Source organism: Sardina pilchardus, chromosome 8 (assembly GCF_963854185.1).
Source record: "Sardina pilchardus chromosome 8, fSarPil1.1, whole genome shotgun sequence".
In the NCBI taxonomy this organism is placed as follows: Eukaryota; Metazoa; Chordata; class Actinopteri; order Clupeiformes; family Clupeidae; genus Sardina; species Sardina pilchardus.
Window position 1 is genome coordinate 18755513 of NC_085001.1, and position 19822 is coordinate 18775334.

The 19822-nt window shown below is 45.4% G+C and overlaps 2 protein-coding genes across 4 annotated transcripts in view; one reads left to right on the forward strand and one right to left on the reverse strand.

Moving 5' to 3' along the window:
* zdhhc8b (zinc finger DHHC-type palmitoyltransferase 8b) overlaps positions 1-15102 on the reverse strand; it is a 54220-nt gene extending 39118 nt beyond the window's left edge. Inside the window, exon 1 of the mRNA XM_062543065.1 lies at positions 14820-15102. Within this exon, the coding sequence (XP_062399049.1) occupies positions 14820-14923 (104 nt within the window). The 5' untranslated portion in view covers positions 14924-15102. The remainder of the gene's footprint in view (positions 1-14819) is intronic.
* Positions 15103-15496: 394 nt separating this feature from the next.
* Positions 15497-19346, forward strand: pgam5 (PGAM family member 5, serine/threonine protein phosphatase, mitochondrial). 3 transcript variants are annotated; one of them, XM_062543073.1, is made up of 6 exons: positions 15497-15676; positions 16891-17063; positions 17218-17343; positions 17465-17553; positions 17888-18021; positions 18507-19346. In XM_062543073.1, exons 1-6 carry the CDS (start codon positions 15669-15671, stop codon positions 18655-18657), a joined length of 681 nt encoding a protein of 226 aa, XP_062399057.1. In that variant the 5' UTR covers positions 15497-15668; the 3' UTR covers positions 18658-19346. The 3 variants fall into 3 exon arrangements, with proteins under 3 accessions (XP_062399057.1, XP_062399056.1, XP_062399055.1); XM_062543072.1 differs by lacking the exon at positions 15497-15676 and adding an exon at positions 15697-16343 and having other exon boundaries at positions 17891-18021; XM_062543071.1 differs by lacking the exon at positions 15497-15676 and adding an exon at positions 15698-16343.
* Positions 19347-19822: the final 476 nt, after the last annotated feature.

Below are 19822 nucleotides of genomic sequence, written 5' to 3' on the forward strand. Positions count from 1 at the left end.
TAGCAGCCTGCGAAAATGTGTCACTTAGCAGCGAGAAGAGTGCCGTCGTCGCCCGCCACCGACCGTCCATCTCCACGCCGTCGACAAGAGGGGGACACAGGGGACGTGTCTGCCACTCCCACGCACTCTGTGGAGATGCTCCATTTTTCCCATCCGCTATCTCTCTCTCTCTCTCCCTCCTTCTGCGTCTATCGCTCACACTCTCTTTCTCTTTTACAACGCGGGTACCTCAGAGGCAACGATGACCTGCCGCTTGACTGCTCTCTTAGTCGGGAGCCATTTCCCACACAGTTTGCCCTGATACGGACCACATTATCTCTCCAGCTAAGCAACACGCATTACAGGCCTGTTAAATTGTGCTGAAACAGTCACATGAGAGACAGGGGGAGAGAGAGAGAAAGAGAGAGAGAGAGAGAGAGAGAGAGAGAGAAGCACCGCAGGAGTGGCTGCCTGAGTATTGCTGTTAATAGACCTCTGAAGTTCGCCTACAAAAAAGCTACCATCTTTGCCCATATAAGGAGTTACGGTATCTGACGATTTTTCCTATGGGAAATTAACATGGGGATTTGGAATTATCACACCTGTTAAACTCTCGCGGGGATGACAAAATCGGAAATTCAGGTGTTTTCCTGAACACACTTTTGTCCTCTGCCTTCGAGAGGAATCTGTGATCTCCGGTATGCGAAAGCGGCAGACTTTGATTTTTGCTACCCCAGAGCTAACTTGCAATGCAACTTGCCATTAAGTTAGTTAGCCAGTTAGCTCTGGGGTAGCAAAAATCAAAGTGTGCCGACTTCACGTACCGGAGATCACAGTATGCACAAGAAGGCAGAGGACAAAAGTGTGTTCAGGAAAACGTCTTTATTTAAGACTATGTCGTGCCCGCATGAGTTTAACAGGTGCGATAATTCAAAATCCCCATGTTATTTTCCCATAGGAAAAATCGCCAGATACCGAATCTCAAAGATGGCAGCTTTTTTGTAGGCGAACTTCAGAGGTCTATGTCAGCCCAACCTTCAACAAAAGCGTCATAAGCTAATAGAGAAATCTCCCCCAAGCCCCTAGCATGCCTTTGTTGATATAAAACAGCCATTATGGCTCCTTTTCTTCCCTTCTATTACTTTCAAATTGTTAGCACTCTAACTCTAACAAAGCACACCCCTGAGGATGAAATAAATTTATCTGCCCGTTTCTCTCCCCACTGTCGAAGGTCATTTCCTGTAAAAATACTCGGCGAGTGCAACGCCTTTTGTTCATATTTTTCTCAAAGAAGCAACACCACTCAGTCGTCTGCATTAAATAGCCAGTGAAATAGCCGTCGTTCTAAAGCACAGCCTCGACAACACTCGTTACCAATCCACCTTGCGGCATGTGCCAGGGCATTAAGACTAATCCGTACCCACAGAAGCCTTTGAAGGTGAGAATACGTCCTCTTGTAGCCAACCAAAGGGTGGCACAACGCCCACTGGGGCACTTCGGTGGCGTGGTGCGCTCTGCCACTGGGGTCCACGGTGGTCCAGAGGGGGCTTTTAATCCTGCGGGTGCGCACCAGAAGGCAAGGTCAGGGGTTTGCCCACATTTGGAGCTCCCAGCTGCCGCCTCTCCTCAGCCTGGAGATTCCACAGACCCCCCAAGGGGCAGCTAACCAACACCCCCCACCCCGCAACCCGTACTCTCGCAATCCCATCTCAACCGGCAGGGGGGCCGTTCCTCGAGACATCCACCTGCCTGACCCTAAAAACACGCGCACACACACACACAGTTCCCGCAATGCAAGCATACCCATTTTCTCTCATGTGTTTACCTTTGAGACGAGCCAGAGAGCAGGTGTGGCATCAGATTGCCCCCCCCCCCCCCCCCCCCGTCCACTCACCAAGCAGCTGAGGTTTATGTGACAGCACTGTTTGGGGGAATAACTCTCCACAACTCACCGTTCAGCCAACCATGCTCTTTTATGTAGCTCAGCAAGTATCGCCATTCAGTTGTGGTCATACTGTGCTACAACGCAGGGTGACTGTAGCGGCACTCTGATAAATCATTACACACTCAAGCGATATTTCTAACAGTACTGGGTGGAGCGATGACATAAGCGACTGCTCTGAATGCAAAGAGGAAGGCGGCCATTGTTGCATAGTAGGCAAGCCCTGTAAATCCATGCATTCTGCCACCACCTTCTTAATTTGTGGTCGGGGGAGTATTAGTGTGATTGATGAAACGAAGCAGGGGGACAGACTGAGCGGGCTCCAGATAAGCACAATGCTAAACGAGTTCATTAAAGGAGGAGGAGAGATTGAGGAGAGTGGAGGGACAGAAGGATAAGGCCCCAGAAACCCATTTGAAAAGCTTTAGGGCTGCCACACTTAGGAAATGAATCCCATCTTAAAGTCGAACTGTCATCCCAAAAGCTGCGTAACAGACAGACCACAATCAAATCCTCAACAGCTTCTCTCTCTCTCTTTCTCTCTCCCCCTCTCTCCCCCCCCCCCCTCTTTCTCTCATTCTTTAAAAGCCAGATTGAGATATGCAAATGCCTAGCCCTTTCGAGAGATCGTGTAGGGGCGTGGAGGATGCAAGTGTGGATGCAAATGACCGTGTTGAAAAAGTATGTCCAAGAGCAGCGCTGCGTGTTGCACAGACGAGAGAGAGCAAAAATACTTTGGGCTCTCTCTTACATATGGGGCCCATAATGACATGCCAGGCTGTGGTGTCAGAAGTGTAGAGTATCGATGGGGCAGTGCGACTCCCTTGAACCTCTTGGATGCTGCATTGTATTTAAACGCAGCACGCCTCCTTTTATATTTTTGAAAAGAGGATGAAATTGTGGGATATCTGCAAATTGCATCTTTTTGAAGTATGAAACGTATTAAAAAGTTAGCGGTTTTGCATAATGCTAGGCTTCTATGAAGCCACAAAGTAGTTTTGTGATAATACAAAAAGTGGCAGGAATGGTAGCTTCAAAGCAAATCTCCAAACCAAAACAATTACAAATTGCTAAAAGGCTTATCCTTCTATGGTTATTTGTAGATCCAATTGGCTCCCTTTGTTGGATAGCAATTCTCTGGGAACCTGTAATGTAGGCCTATGAATTATGGTTACTGTCAGGTTTTGTATGTGCATCAAATTAGCAGGGATTGCTCCCCCATGTACTGTTGTTATCAATGGACATAGTTACTCCAAATAAATCAGTTGAGATTGAGAAGGGGTCTGAGAATGCTTTGTTCACTTCAGATTTCCAAAGGGTTATAATCAGTGGCGAAATTGGCACACTAAACTCTAACCAAGCGTACAGCAAACACATCTTTCTTGCAATCAAAGGCTTTAAATCTGGTCGTTCACTCGATTCCGAGGAAGATACAAGTTGGCGTTGTTTAATACTGACACCACAGCAATCGGTTGTGTTCAACAGCGCTCCTAACCACAGTCGTCTGTTAAAGAACAAGCCCATCCCGTGCCAGATAAACGATTGTGATCGGTTCCAGCTGGGTCCTCCTCTGTGACTTTGGAGATCGCAGTAAATTGAGGAATGGCCAGACAGATCTACAGAGCAAACTCAAGCTGGCAGTTCACCCTGTCTAAAGTCAAGAAGCATAAGGAGAAACTGTTCGGTTCAACTGACCGTTGCACATACTGGAACATTAGATAATATATAGGCCAGGCACTGTGTTATGTAGTAAACAGTTGACAGAAATAAAAGTTGCCATGGATCTCGGCCAGGCTTCCAGACCACATGGGCCCCCTGGTTGAATCCCTGCTACTACCGTGAAAGGTGTCTTGATTGATGAGAAAAGCCTCTCAAACTCTCTGTTGAACTCAAGGGGCCGGCCCCACAGAGCCGCTCAATTAAACAAGCCCTGCATCCCAATGCACACCTCTGCCCACAACAGAGTGCCCCTATTGAGTATGTGTGAGGTTAGTACCCAATACCCATAAAGTGAGGGAGAGGAGGAGCAAGTCAGGATAATATTGTGCACTGCACAAACACTCTGCACTATGTGTACAACCATTAAATATGGAACACCTAGCATACACCACAACATAACACAAAACATACAGTGTGCTTAAGGTAGAACTCATTTTTGTAACAGCATTCTAGAAAGCACTTCCTGGCAAAGCAAATAAGAGCCAATCATGTTTTGATAGTGGAAGTGCTGCTATATATCAGGCAGAATGGCTGATAAAATGAAGTGGCCTGTGTACTGAACAAATACAGACAGCCACTTGAAAGCTGGAGCCTACAATAGCTCGTGTTTGAACAGAAAACTTTGTACGGTTGTCTAGACTGAGGAGACATAACGGCACAGCTGAAATCAATGACAAAATAACTGTTGGGAAGGGTATAGTGTAAGATGATTGTCACATATTACCACTCATAGAATTTAACGGGGCCCATTTTCATTTCACACTCTCTCATAAAACTCTTTTTCAACCCATGACACTAATCGCATCCGAGTGTTGATTCTACATAGTCAATCATCGCTCACAAAATAGGGTCCTTTATTGCACACCACGACTTTCAGAGGGCAACGGCTGACAGATGCAATTAGAGAATGCGAGGCCTTTGTGACATGGCAGATACAAGGCTCTAGACTGTGTGTGTGTGTGTAGTGTGTGCACGTGCACACAGACACACACACACACACACACACACACACACACACTCTCACTCTCACTCTCTCTCTCTCTCACACACACACACACTCAGACAGACACACACACACATACTCAGACAGACACATACAAACACATACTGTGGTATGCAGCCCTACGCTCAAGCTGAACCCAGCAGAAAATGATCACATGAAAGAAGCGCCTCCAGCCTCTCCTCCCTCTCCTCGGCCTCGTGAATGAGACAGTGATTTGCGCTGTTTGGGCTTTTCCATCTGCCCTCCCTCCTGCTCCTGGATAGGCCGTTTGCCATGGCAACGTGGGTAAATCTGGACTATTGAAACAAAATCGGAGGAAAGCTTCAAAAACGCATTTCAACCAATTTAGTACAATCATGTGGATTTGGCAGTGGCAGTAAGTGCTGAGGAGGGTTGGTAAATGTGTCTATGGAGCTAAACATGTTGACAAAATGGTAGACTCCTACAGGCACCAGCCGGATTAGAGTCCTTCAGCCATGTACAATAGCCGTACAGTAATTGGTGTTTCATTCAAACTAAGTGTGCCCAAGCCTCTTTGGCTATGCTATCCAGCCACCCTGACCAGATTCCCACAGTGTCTCTCTCTCTCACTCTCACTCTCTCTCTCTAGCCCTCTGTATTTACCCCCGACTACACCTCATCCCCACAACACCAAGCACTTTGGCTGGTGACAAGTTAAGAGCAGCTCAGTATAACCCCACATGATTCACTTCCATCCCACACATTCAGAGTGTGATCACCCTTCCCTGTCCCAGATACCGGATGAAAAATTTAAATGTTATGCAGTGCAAAAACAATAACAAAGTTGTATAGCCTACTTGGGTTTATCAACAGAGCAAGACTGGGCCCTAAAAATACTAAAAAATAAAGAAAAGCTAAAAATACTCTGAAATATGAGAGGAGCTCTCTCATTGGAAAGTGCATGCACACTCCTTCAATTTTCAACAAGGTAGTAAATAAATAATAAAAATAACAGTATATGTAATTATATGTAAACAAAAATATGCTATATGTAATATATACCCAAACTTTCCCAAAATGTCAGCTTTGTGGACTGATTTCTGGTTGGTCATCTTCCAGCTGAGCAAAACAATTTGCCTGAAAAGGTCAAATTGTCACAAGGACAAGAAGAAACCGAACAAAGAAACTCTGACAGATAAGGCAGGAGTTACCACTTCCTCCAGTGTAGCCCTGACCCTATCTCTCCACAGGGAAGAGATAACTTAGGACATTTCTGGGGGTTGACTGGGTCCCATGATAATAGATGACTGCACACAACCACCTAACATAACATAACATCACATGGGGGCTCATGAACATGCCCCCAGAGTGTAGCTGGAGCTGCCTGGCCTCTCTAGCTGTTGGTTGAAGTTGAGCTCCAACTAGACAGTACAGGAAAACAGAGATCTAGGCTATGAGAAAAATGGCCAGAATTCTCCTTTAAGGCCTGTGTAGACTACCAAAATGCTCAAGGTAAACACAGCATCAAGAGCCTGGCGCCACTATCTCAACTCAGTAGAGATAAGACAGGCGTGAGGAGACGAATGTGATGATGGAGAGTGAGAAGGTGGATGGCACATCAGTGAGCAGCATACAACTCCTTCATGACAAAACCTGTTCCTTCATTCCAACACAAGCCTCTTGCAGTCTGCACAGCTTTGAAAATGTCCTGCCCACACTATGGATTTCCCCTGTAAAACAACAATTACCTCACCGTATTTTGACAGCATATGATCTAATTCTCGGGGCCGCATCAGAGGTTGTTCTCTCAAAGCCAAGAAAAACATCCCGCTGGAGTGTAAACACAGTGCAGGAATGTTTGATGGGGGGGATGTGTCCGTCAGCGTGTTGCCATAGTTACCATATCCGTGCTCCATATATGCGCACCCTTGCATGAAGCCTGACTCACGTTCGGAGGTAAGGCAAACGTGACCAATACAAATCTGCACTGAATTAGATTAGCATAACCTAGTTTGGAGAACGCGCGGCACAGTTTACGCAATTACACCCAATAGAGTCCATATGGCTGGGTCTGGCAGCGCAATGATTTCTCAGTCGGTTTTCCTTTCGATGAGTTTTCACAGTCAAATCGGTCCATTTGCATTTGCAATTTCTCATCAATTTGCCTGTTCAGGGAGCAGAGGATTACGAGCGGCGGCAGAACTTCTCCACGGTGAACAGAGCCATGCAACTTGTCTTCTGTAACACTCGCTCTTGCTCTCAACTGTGTGCGCGCGCCTCAGTTCTAAGGCCAGGCACTACGAGAGGTGTTGAATACCGATTAGACACAGACACACACGGCAGCATTACTCACGCCATGAGTTGACTGTCAAAGACACCTCTCAAGGACAAGAGAGAGAAGTGTAGAGAAATGCAAACAAGGAACATATAGCATAGCTGACATGTATTCATACATATCACAATATTCTGCATAATAACAAAACAATAATGGTAAAAAAGGACAGAAATGAGTCAAGGACAAACAGGCAAGGAAATATTACGCTCCTTGAGATCTAAGAGATTCTTGCTGGAGGGGACGGGATTGTGTAAAGATGTCGTTTGATCTTCTCAACAGCTGACAAGACAATAGTGGAAGGGGGACATATAATAGTGGAAGGGGGTATACACCAGAAACAATAGGAGCTACGACATCCGAATGGAAACCGCAGTCACACAGTTTGCTGTAATGCATTGAATACAAAGTACTGAGTGTAAGTAAGAGTTGTGAGTATTACAATGTAATTATTAAGTAAGTAGAGTAAACATTAACTAGAATGTAGGCTACTGGTACTGGAAATAAATTTAGCTCATAGTATAACTACAATGCAGGCATTAAGTGAGAGGTGTAAACATCAAGGAAGTAGAGTAAGCGCTAATCACAGTGTACTGAAAATAAGTTTAGCTCTGGGCAGGCCTGAAACATCAATAGAGGTTTTGTGCAGCTGCACAACCTTGTCCACACCACACACAAACACACAACAAAACACACACACCTGATGGCTTCACTCAATTCCATTCAACTTCAGAGCTAAGTTAAGCTAAGAGGAGTCTCCTGAAGCCTTTGTGCTCCACAATCCGCACACACACACACACACACACTCATCAGCCATCGACAACAACCTAGAAAACCCGGCTTCATTTCCATTATTCAGAAGCATTCTCAATCACAAACACCGCTGACCTTTTCTGCTAGGAAAACAGTGTAGGCAGGCACAGAGGAAAAGATGACCGCATACTCCCGACACATTCCCTCATAATCACCGAAAGCTCTCTAGTAAAAGGGCAATCATTAATGACAACTAATTGCCTGTGTTTGTACTACTAGTAGCCTTAATGATCCACACAGAGTCATTAAGTTTGCTCCATTTCGTTAGAGTAGTAATCAATGGTTTATTTCTGTCCCGACTGAGGCGAGAGGCCAATGACAACTCTATCTCAGGGCTACTGGTTTATGACTGGTTGGTTCCCCCCTCTAGAGAATATAGGCCACGCTGAAGGCTTTCTAAATATATGGGACTGCGGTGGACATGATAAGAGCTCCTCCACGCCAGTACAGAGACAGCGGTAAAAAGCCAACAGAAAGCCTGCTAAGCATTTGGTGCTCAGTCTTCAAAGCCGCCCTGACCACTCGCATTTAGGCTGAGCTGCCCTTTGGAGATGAATGGTGGACATTTTTGTTTGATGTCTCCGACTACTGGGAGTATTTTTTCTTTTACGTTTTCTCTCTCTCTCTGTGTGTGTGGAAAGGAGAGGGGGGCTTCCAAGCACGACACGACACTGAGAAAATCCCACGATACTTAACCAGCTAACTGTTCCACTCTATCAAAAAGGCATCTTCTTTGTTCAGCCAGGCTAAGTGTGGGTATGAGGTGTGAGAGGCAGATTTCTGTTTCAACTTATTCCTGGTCACGGTCTCCCTCTACCAAAACGAGGGAAAGAGGGAGAGCGAGAGACAGAGACAGACAGAAGGAGAGAACGAGAGAGAAAGAGAGAGAGAGCGAGCAGGGTGGAGACACCCTTGGAGGGAGCAGCTGGAGATGCTAAATCAGTTCCACATGTTTTTCTTTTTCTTTTTTTCCCCTTCTTTTTCTGGGAGGCGTTTCCAGAACGCTCCTCTGCACCACCATAGCAGCAGCAGCAGCAGCGGCGGCGGTGGCGGCGGTAGTGTCGGGCGGCCAAATTGGGGGACGGCCAGAGGGCCTCCCTCCATCACTCGCTCGGCCTCGCCTCGCCTCGCCTCCGCCCGCTCTGGCCTCTGCCAGAGCCTCAGCCTCTCACTCCCAGTTCCCGCACTTTTCACCTATTAGCGTCTTGCTCAAGCACACACATGGCTTCATTTACTTCCCCCATGCCATCACGAGGTGGGGCTCCACTTTGGTGGGAGGGTGGGCGGCTCAGGCAGAGTAAGAAACATGCGTAACAGAGCCAGGTTTCCATTATAAGACAAGCGCTATGTACTGTGTGTGTGTGTGTGTGTGTGTGTGTGTGTGTGTGTGTGTGTGTGTGTGTGTGTTTTGTGTGTAGCGTATTTTTAAAACACAACTCTTATGTCTTTGGTTACTGGGATATGCACAGATGAAAAGCAAGAACCTGAACCCTACTGGAAGCCCACAACCAGTCTCTCCCAAAAATAGGCGGACAATTTCACAGAGAGCGAGAGACCGACCACAGGAGGGGACAAAAACAGTACACAAGGACACCAGGCGAAAAAAAAAAAGAAAGAAATGAAATGAATGTCCCACAGGCCGACATGCCTCTCTCCAACATTTGCCGGGCCCCAAAGACTGGTCTGGTGACCACGTCAAAAGCGATGAGGTGCTAATTCATTTTAAGCCCTAAAAAACCAACGTTGGAAATAAATATCAATAAGCTCTATACGGCTTGCACGGCGCCCGCTGAAAGTACATCGATCCAGGGCTTGTTAAAAGCACAGGGCCTGGAACAGATGCCTTAGAAAAAAAGAGAGCTGGGAAAAAAAAAACAACCATGCCTCATTAGAACCTCTTAAATACCAACAAAACAGGTCTGTTACAACAATACAATCTGTCCTTACTGAATTATGCATGCACTTTCCGACGGTGTCGTTTCCTTAAATCCACGACATGTTACAAAGGATAAACAACTCGCAGAGTGCTTTACGTAGGCAATTCACTCACTGACGCTGATTCATTTTGATTCCACAGAATCATGTTGCTCTCTGTCTGTGTGCCAAAGTCTCGCTCTAAGGTCTGACAGGGAAGAGGGAAGCTGCCCAGAGAATGCCAGGCAGTGACTGTGGCCAGATCAGTCTGCATTATCTCACACTGGCTGTCATGAGCTGTGAACAGTGGGGCACAGACGCAATAAGATTAGACACTCTGGGCCTTTTGATTCTCCCGGCCTCCATTCATATAGGCCCATCCGAATGTCAATAACTTGCGCCTGCAGGCAGAGAGGAGCAGCGGCGGCAGTGGAGGAAATGATGGCGGCTCAGGCAGGCGCCTCTCTCTCCCCCCCACCCACCTCAACGCCGCACCTTCACGCTCCACGAGGAGCTCACGGTCGTCGGCTCCGGAGACGCGGAGAGGACAGGTGAGACAAAACGAGATGAGACACTGTTCTCAGTCTAGACTCATCCATTCTGCTGCATGGGGGGCCCGGGGGAGGGCAGCTGCTGAACGTGCCTCATTTCACCGATAGGAGCGGCCGGAACACATCTCCTGTGGTCACTGATGAGTCAGATCAAAGGGGAGGTGATGCTGGCGGTAGCCGCAAACCCACCACTTGGAGTGGGAGGGACCGTGGCCAGGTTAATCGTGTATCATCACGCTGTGCTCGCCGCCATTAGTGTAGTCCCCCCCCAGTGAACACCTCTGTGAGCACCTCACCACCTTGTGACTGCCAAAATGAAGGTCCATTTTGTCTGCATCTCACTTCAGCTGTGAGGCCTGTGTGTGGGAGTGCAGAGGGGAAGCCATATGTAAAATATTGCGTAAGTCAGGCAGACTGTCTTAATGAAGTCCTCCGCCACACTGGTACACCACACTTGCAGGTGTTATATTGTGTGTGATTCCATCTATTTGCAATTCATTCAGTCTGCAATTCAGTATCTTGCCGTCTGAGCAGGCAGAGTCAATTTTACAGGCATTTTCCATAGCTCGCAGCGTAGAAATGTCTGTTTAGTGATACTTGTCTTGATAAGGCAGCAGAGACAGGATGGGTTCACGGAGAACGAGTGCCACAGAGGTAGCAAAGGCTTTTTATCTCACCAGGTACTAGCCATGCTCTCAACAGAGCACTGGAAACTGTGCTAAAGGAAGACTATGGCTAGCAGGCGCTCCTTCTCAATTCCTCCAAATGCTTCTCAAATCTCACTCTGATTACAGATGAGTAGAGCTGGACCCGTTCCAGTGGGCTTGAGCACCACAGGGGACTATATACAAACCATTTCTCCGCGAAAGAGAAAACAGAACTGACCTAGATAGATTAGCAGGGGTCTAAGGAGCTGAAGAGTAGTTAGGTTATTCAAACTATAGCGTGGGTTTGGACAAGATATTTGGAAAAGCATCACACACAGCCCACCATCTTTAAGCTTCACAAATGTTCCAGATTTAATTAGCGAATGTCAGGGGACCCCTAAACATGGAGAGGAGTCCATGACCTAAATACAACATATGACAATAGGCCTGTCCCCATCTGATTTGACGAGGCGGCACACATTGTACTGTGTAGGTGGATGAAGTGATATTGCTCTGTGGTCCTACAATTAGAAAGAAAAAAGGAAAAAGCTCTCAAGTGAAAAGCTGCAATTAGCTCTCGACAGTGTTGTGCAAATTATATAAATCACTTACGGATATTAATGCACCCGTCTTTCTTCTAAATAATAAGCATTCATCTTGTGTGTTTCAAATCCTGCTTTGAAAGCAGGGAATTAACAGTAGTTGGAGACACACCAATCCAAACGTTTTCCTGTGCCCGTTTACACAAGCTTGGTGTGCTACATCAAAACGTTTAGTGTGGATTAAACACAATCTGTAAGCAAAAGAGCCCTACATTTAGCTTTTGTTGGGACTGCTGAGTGACTAAAGTATGGTCGAGCAAGCCAACGAGTCCAGAATTACGACTATACATCTAAACACGTCATAAAAAGAGTAAACGAGCTTAACTGGATGATAAAGCAAACCATTAGGCAGCCTTACTAAAAGAGATACATCTCCTGAACCTTAGCCACCATTGCACTACTTAAAAACAACATACTGAGGAGAGACGATTAAAATCACTGGGGGATGAATGTTCAATTACATGCTCACAAAGTTTTCCTGAATGCTCTGGGGATTAGGGGGATGTTTAAAAACAGAGCAGACGAGAGCACAAACACACTTAGCTCTCTCTCGCTCACCAGAGTCACTTCGGCATCATAGAGGAGCGACTTTTAAGATTAAAAAAACTCCCCTTCTTAACCTTTGACCCTGAAATCTACCCTCATCTGGGATGGCTGCAGAGCAACTCTGATCACCCTTGAGCACAAGCACTTGTCTGCAGAAACAGCTTCCTCTGATATATTTCTGGAGCTCTGATATACATGCACACAAAAGACCAAATTCAACAAACTACTAGTATCAATTATTGAATAACAAAATTGGCACAATTTAATAAAACACAATCAACTAGTTACATAGTTAAAGCTGGTGTGCCAGCCAAGAATATTTCCATTCCATTTGGCTAGTTTTACTTCCCCATCTAAACCTCAGACAGACTGCTTATACCCTTTCTTTCCGGCTGGCCAATGGACACTTCCCCGAAATCAATTCCATTCCCTGAATTGATTTAGGGACACCAAGTAGGTGAACTATGGCTATCTGAAACACAATTTGTCCTAGACCTATCTATTCTGGCGACTCTGGTGGATGTAAAATACTAACAAGACTATTCATACACATGAAGTAGGGTTAGTATAGATTTTCCATCTTTAAAACAAACAAACAAACAAACAAACAAACAGACAAACACATCTCCTATTCACCACTAGTAAGTATACAAACAGAACAAACGGAGCAAACTGGCAGGTAAGAGTGTGAATCATGGGATCTGTTGTCACATGGTTCTTCTGTCCCCATATGGAACTGACTGTGTGCACCATAATGCCACTCTAAGCTTTCTGGCTCCGAGCCACTGTAGCACAAGCACAATAATGTGGCGATTTGTGTGAGTGCCAGTGCTGGGCCGGTCTTCCCTCCGCACGGGCTGATGAAAAGGCCGCTCACGTGGCCCGTGACTCACTCTCCCCTCACCATGACTTGGAGGGGCCGGCTGGTCGGCAGACTGCGCTCGGAACGAGGAGCATGTGCCGCTGCACCTTTGGGCGGGAGTGGAGGTGGAAATGGGGGGGGGGGGGGGGGGGGTTCTGGGCCGTTTGGTAAGAGTGAATGAGGACATAGTGGAAGGCCCGTGCACAGCAAAGTGCAGCATGTGATATCCCTCTAAGTGATTCAGACATTGCCCAATCCTTCGGATATTTATCGGGGGAATCAAAGAGCATTGGGGTAAAATCCTAATCTCCTCAGGAACCCATCTGCTCTGGGAATCTGCCCCTAAAATGTGTTGTTAGGGTCCAGTCACATACAGCTGGGGGCAAAAAGGGAAAACAGAGCAACAACAAGACAGAGAGATGCCAGTGGCACCCCTTGGACATCAGAACTTTCATCATCAACCTGACCTCTTACATTATCTTACCATCAGAAAAAGGATCAACACAACAAAACAAATGCAGTGAAAAAAGTGAAATAAAACACGAGAAAGATTGTTGCATGTGCACCACTGTGAATGAATACTGCAGTAAGATGAAGGAGATTCATATTTGTATATGGTCAGGAACGAATCCTGAATAGTCTTTCTTGAATAGCTCTTTAAGTCAGTGTGTTGAGTTCTATTTTGAAATACATTCATGGCATTACTACAACTTACCCTCCATTCATCTGCTACCATCTTTATGAGTTTCTTTCTGGTGTAATGCCAGCATGGTTTGAAATAACCGATAGCAATGCCACTCCAGAGTAACTGACCTTTCCTATTTCTGCCCTAACAGATACAATTTTAATCCATGCACATTAACAGAGAACTTAAAAGTGCAAACTCACTGTACCCTACCAGGAATAGTCAACAAGGGAATAAAAAATGGTAGTGATTTGTTTATGCATATGGGGGCCTACTTTGTGTGCAAAATACTTACCAATCAAATGGTTAAAACAATTTAAATAATGACCAGTTTGGATCCAAGTCATGGTCTGAACAGAATAAATAGAACTCGCCTGCAATAGCCAAGCAAACACCAAGTCATTCAGCAACCTAATAACAATGTTGCCAGTATGCTTAGATGCCATCAATTGGCTACAGTATGTGATCTCCTCAGAGATCAGTGTCCCTGATCAAAACACTGGTCTGTCTTTATATGCATCTCAAATAATAAGGCAGCGTCCTCTTCCTCGATCAGATCTGATAACTGATCAGGCAGTAGAAACATTGCTACAAGGTGTTGAAAAACGATACAACCAACAACCGGCGCCGACCGATGTGTCGGCCAGAGGCCTACTAGATGGCTAGTACCAAATCATACGTTCAAATGAGTCAAACAAGTGCCATTTCATAAAATCCATCGTTGGTTACCGATGACTGGCACAGGGCTGGGTGAACATCCTACCGCTTTCTGAACACAAGACGTATGCTACTGTTAACTTTGCCAGAGTGATATCTAGCTGCAACATATTCCGTGAAAGATGATGCACCGCTCACACTTGGTTAAACTAGAACACAAAAGTTATAGCTCTATGTTGAACCAGAGCTAATGTTAGTCATGTGGAATGCTCGAACACAAGTTTTCTTTCACTGATTCCACTGATTGATGCAAAATCTGTGCCCGTATCACAGCCCAGCGTAACTACTTGGATGGAATTAACAATTGCAGTAATAACTACAACAGGTATGCCCATCAAATATATTCAGTTTACCGTTAGCTACAGCATCGGAAAATCAACAGAGAAAACATCGGCCCAAGATTGTGGGCTCGACCTGTCAGAAACTTTACAGAAATAGCGCAAGCCACGATTCAATCCAACAAGAAAATTCTGAATCACCATATACGTTACAGTAACTGAATTAAAAGATTAAACATATTCCCACAAATAAGACTGCGGAACTTACGTAAAAACGAAGAATAAAGTGGTGGATCCAACAAGAAGAGTAGCTGCAGTGGACACCGGGATATATTTGGTGGGTTTAAATCTCTTTCCAGCGCTGTTGGGCATTCTGTAATGTCCACATTCCTTAATTATTTATTCCTATCGTGGATGCATAAATCTGGATGTCTGTTCGTTGCAACCCTTGAACACGTAAGGTTTCGCTAGTTCGTTGCCGCTACTACCGTTAATTTTCTCTAAGGTCGTTATACAGGCAGTCAGAAATACACGGCGCTCAAGAGGCTGAAAATCCCACCCTAGCAATCCAACCCACTGCTGAGGTCACTGCACTGCTTGAAAGGTGGAGCCTCTTCTATGCAAATCCAAGAGGTGTGCGCTCCGTTAAAGTGTTGCAACTAGTCTTGAAGAATTAATCTTGGTTAGATGCTGCGATGGCTAGATAATTGGTATTCAGTGGTGCTCCGTATGGATTTTAGAAATAATGTTCCAGTGCAAGCTTACGAAATTATGGAATGGCATTTCTATCATATTGTCAGGCAGAGGAAACAGCATTTGCGACTGGAAAAGAGGAACATGTTTGAATATGATATACTTTAGTAATGAGTTCCACATACCCTCTGCTGGTGAGTATTAATAGTGCAGAGTAAAGAGAACCTTCTTGGTGAACGCGCGCTGGAAAGACCACAAGTCAAAATAACGATTCTGCATTATTTGCAATATCTTAGAAACAGCAGAGAAAGTAATCACTTCCACCATAGTCTAAATTAACTATAAGGAACTAGACGTTAATCGTTTTGCTACAATGAAGTACTTTGGCGAAATTTTAAGACGAGAGCTGTTTCGGTGACAGGGAATGTTATGGTAACTATTGTATCCGTCCTGTTTGACGCTAACGAGCCACCGTATGAGCTTGGTCTTTTGCCTCCTTTGAGTCTTTAGCATAGTGAGAACTTTATTTTTAGGTATCCTAGAAAACTAACGTTAGCTGTCGGACATTTCCGAATCACAACTGCGTAGTATTTGCATTACCCTAAAGCAATGCAAATATTTTCGTAAGAGGATCGGTGATGCGAGAGCTACGAACATAGTCTTGCTGCCGATGTTTGACACTTCCGAAGCATCTAACTGGCTTGCTTGCTAGCTAGCATCTTAGCCGATCGGAGGTGTCCAACGCTTATCCTTTGTGCGTCATTAGCTAAGTAGCTAGCTGTTCCAGCCCTTTGTGCGCACGAAATTACCTTTATATTTTCTCAAGGAAACCGGTGAATTGACTGGCATTTGAGAAATCTACAAGTATGTCATTTCGGAGGGCAGTTAGGTTAATGTGTGGTTTTGCGAGCGGCTCAGCCGTGTTGGTATATGCTGCTTCGGCAGCTGAATCGAGGGGATATTTTGGGGAGACGCAGGGGGAACGGCCATGGTACAAAACTGGCCTCGCAATTATTCACGCAGCTCAGCCAAGCGTATTGTTATCGGGGAACAATTCAGTGCAACCGAGTGGAAACGGTTGGGATTCCAACTGGGATAAGTATGTCTGTGTTTTCTAATGTTAGTCATGTTAAGGGTCGAAATGTCAGCTGCAGTGAAACAACTGTTGCCACCAGATCAGATAGTCTGCCCGTGAGCATTGCAGATCTGTCAGGTCTTCGGCCTAAGTTGACTAAATAAATCTCTCAGAAGTCATTGCACTCTAGTGATGTTTGTTTCAGTTCTCCACTATATCTATGTCATAAGTTATCACAAAAAGCAACACCGATGTAAGGGAGGGACTTCAAGCACCATGAAGAAAGATCGTCCCAAGTCTTTGAAAGAGATGCTAATTTTCTGTTAATTCGACAGTGTCAGTGGTCCCAGAGTAGCCTATTGACTTTAGCAAGTATTGTTTTTGCACAAACATGTGCAACTTCTGGGAAAGAAATTATTTAATGGAAGTTAAATCGACATGACAATACAAGTACAAAACAATTGTTGAATATGTTGATGTATACATTCCATAGCAACCAGGTTTTTAAGTGAAAGCAAGAAGCAAGGGTTGGACAGCCTAATTACTTGCACTACTTCCTTATTGCAAACAGGAGGGACCCTGCTTCACTAACAAATGGAAAGAAAAAGGAGAGCACAGGTGATGACTTGGTGACAGAGGTGGAGAATAACAAACCAAAGGCCACCCGCCATATCCTCCTCATTCGCCACTCCCAGTACAATCTCAGTGGCAGCGAAGACAAGGAGCGGTATCTCACCCCACTGGGTATGAGTAGTGGAAGTCTGGCTTAGTCTGAAACAATTTAAATTGAAGCTCAAGGACGTGTTAAAACATCTCTCTCTCTCTCTCTCTCTCTGTCTGTCTACCTACCTATCTATCTATCTATTTCTCTCTCTCTCTCTCACTTTCTTTTCTCTAGGTCGTGAGCAGGCAGAGCTGACTGGACAGAGACTGGCCATTTTGGGATTGAAGTATGATATCCTCGTGCACTCCTCCATGACAAGGGCTACAGAAACGGCTCACATCATCAGCAAGCACCTCCCAGGTCAGAAGAAGTTGCAGTTGTTGTAAAACCTTATAATATTTGACTTCCCTCATCCTAACACAAACATGTTAACGACTGAAAACATGCACAGTGCCTAACTGTTTCCATCTGAAAACTGCAGGTGTAGATCTGTTGAGCTGTGACTTGCTGAGGGAAGGAGCCCCCATCCGACCCGTCCCCCCCGTTGGCCACTGGAAGCCTGATGCAGTGGTACGGTTCATGCAATCACCTCAGTGCCACTCCCATGTGCAAGAGCCCGTGGTTATTTTGTGTCATTTATCAGCCAGACTCTAGATCCCTTGATCTAGAACTCTAGCTCATAGCCTCTTAGGTCTCCATACACTAGCCGAACATCACCATCTAAGCAGCAGTCCTCTCATAAGGTCGGTGCACTGACATAGTGAATACCACATGGGGGTCGCCATGTATTCCTTGTCATGACCCCTAAAGGAATGAGAGGGCCCTGAGGTCCTCATTTGTCGTGTGTGTGCGTGTGTCTGTGCGTGCGTGCGCGCGGTGTGTGAACCTGTGTACCCGATCCCAGCAGTACCACCAGGACGGGGCCCGGATCGAAGCCGCTTTCCGCCGCTACATCCACCGTGCCGACGTCAAGCAGAAGGAGGACAGCTATGAGATCATCGTCTGTCATGCCAATGTCATCCGCTATTTTGTGTGCAGGTGTGTTACTCCCCCCTCCTGGTTGGGATTCAGCCGGATGGATCCCCACCCAACCCCCTCCCCCTCCCCCTGCTGGGTTCTGCAGTTCTCCCCTTCTCCCTCTGTAGGATAACGGGGCCCAGTCATCATAATCCACTCTGTTCTATCTTTGCTGTTTTGCTCTATCAGCTCTCTGTTGTGACGTTCATACCTAGTGTGCGCTCCACTTGTGTGTCAGTATTGAAAACAAACACTTTGGTGACCTTAGTGGTGTCAGGTCAGTACTAAGTATTGTATAAGTAAATTCTAGGAAATGTCTGCTTGATTGGTAAGTCGTCACTCTATAGAAAGTATTTTGCCTCGCACAATAATTATATTTCCATACAATAAGGAACGTTTTCTCAGTGGCATGTATTTAGAGTATGAGGGCAGGCTGTGCAGATTTTGTGCTCTTGTGTTGCGCTTGCGTCTCAAGCTCTGTGATGAAGACCTCTCGTGTGTTGCAGGGCTCTCCAGTTTCCCCCAGAGGGCTGGCTGCGCATGGGCCTGAGCAACGGCAGCATCACCTGGCTCACCATCAGGCCCAGCGGCCGTGTAGCACTCAAGGTGCTGGGCGACTCGGGCTTCATGCCCCCAGACAAGCTCACGTCGACCTGACCTGGCCCGACCCGACTCGACCACTCACCACGTGGGACTGCTGCTTCAGCTGAAGGCTGTGGCTTTTTTGGCGTTTTTTGGTTATTGATTCTCCTTAAGTGTCTTGAAAGTGTGACAACTGTTTTGTTGCTATTTTTGTATTGATGATGATGATGAGGCAAGTAGTTTACCTACCTAATGCCATGTTTTTCGTCAATTACATTCAGGACACTACACCACCTTGTATTAACTTGGGTTTTGTATGAAAATGGGTATGGGAAAGTTGTATGGGGGGGAAACTGTTTGCATATTTTCTTTCTGGATCACTGTACTGGAGCACTGAATATGAATGTAAGTGTCTTGTCATTCAGGAGGTTAATAGAGGGTATTTCAGTCAAACCAAAAAGAGACATTTTTCTGGTAACTTGGCTTTTGTTGCTCATCTATTATGTTGATGGTTTGCCTGTGAAATAATGACTCCTGTCCTTGATATGTGTGCAATAGAGTTGAAGCATGCTAATGTGTTTCTTCCTCTATGTCTCTTCAGGAAATATACACCTATGACAACTACTCCAGTTTTGCTTAATTCATCAGTTGAGATATTTTAGATGTTCAAAATGTAATTTAATAATGGTGGAAAATTTGATGTTATTTGTGAAATGCTCATTTCCAAAAGTGCCAAATACAATAGATTTTAAGTTCCCAACAAATGTTTACAGAATTGTTTTTCATATGTGTTTTGCACAGGGCATTTGCTCCAAAACTCATTTACAACTCCGTACTAAGATATCACATGGAGCTCAAAGTGGTGTTCACTGTTTTATTCGTTCCTCAGAAGTACATCAAATACTTTCCTTTGACATATACAGTAATAAAATGGGACTAAAAATGCATGCAATGGGGAAGCCAGATCAAAATAATCAAAATATCAACAATTAAACAGCAAATCCAATGCACCACAGTGTTGGCACTACGAAGCCTTTAACAGAAAATGGAGTAAGGCTGGCATTAATGTACTGTATTATCATACTAAATTGTAAACGTTTTTTTACAATCTTATGTAAGAGGTATTCAAATGCTGCATAAAACCAATGCTACTATACTTTATTAAAATTGGGCTGCGATCAAAAAAAGTAATATTATGAAGCCTTGATGTCATCAGTGCAACCTGAACACTGTGAAACAA

Bases quoted from the DNA above. Each gene is read 5' to 3' on its own strand.
- pgam5 (XM_062543071.1), top strand. From the start codon at position 16,111: ATGTCATTTCGGAGGGCAGTTAGGTTAATGTGTGGTTTTGCGAGCGGC. The intron at 17,554-17,887 runs GTACGGTTCATG...ACCCGATCCCAG, and splicing joins ACTGGAAGCCTGATGCAGTG to CAGTACCACCAGGACGGGGC. The intron at 18,022-18,506 runs GTGTGTTACTCC...CGTGTGTTGCAG, and splicing joins ATCCGCTATTTTGTGTGCAG to GGCTCTCCAGTTTCCCCCAG.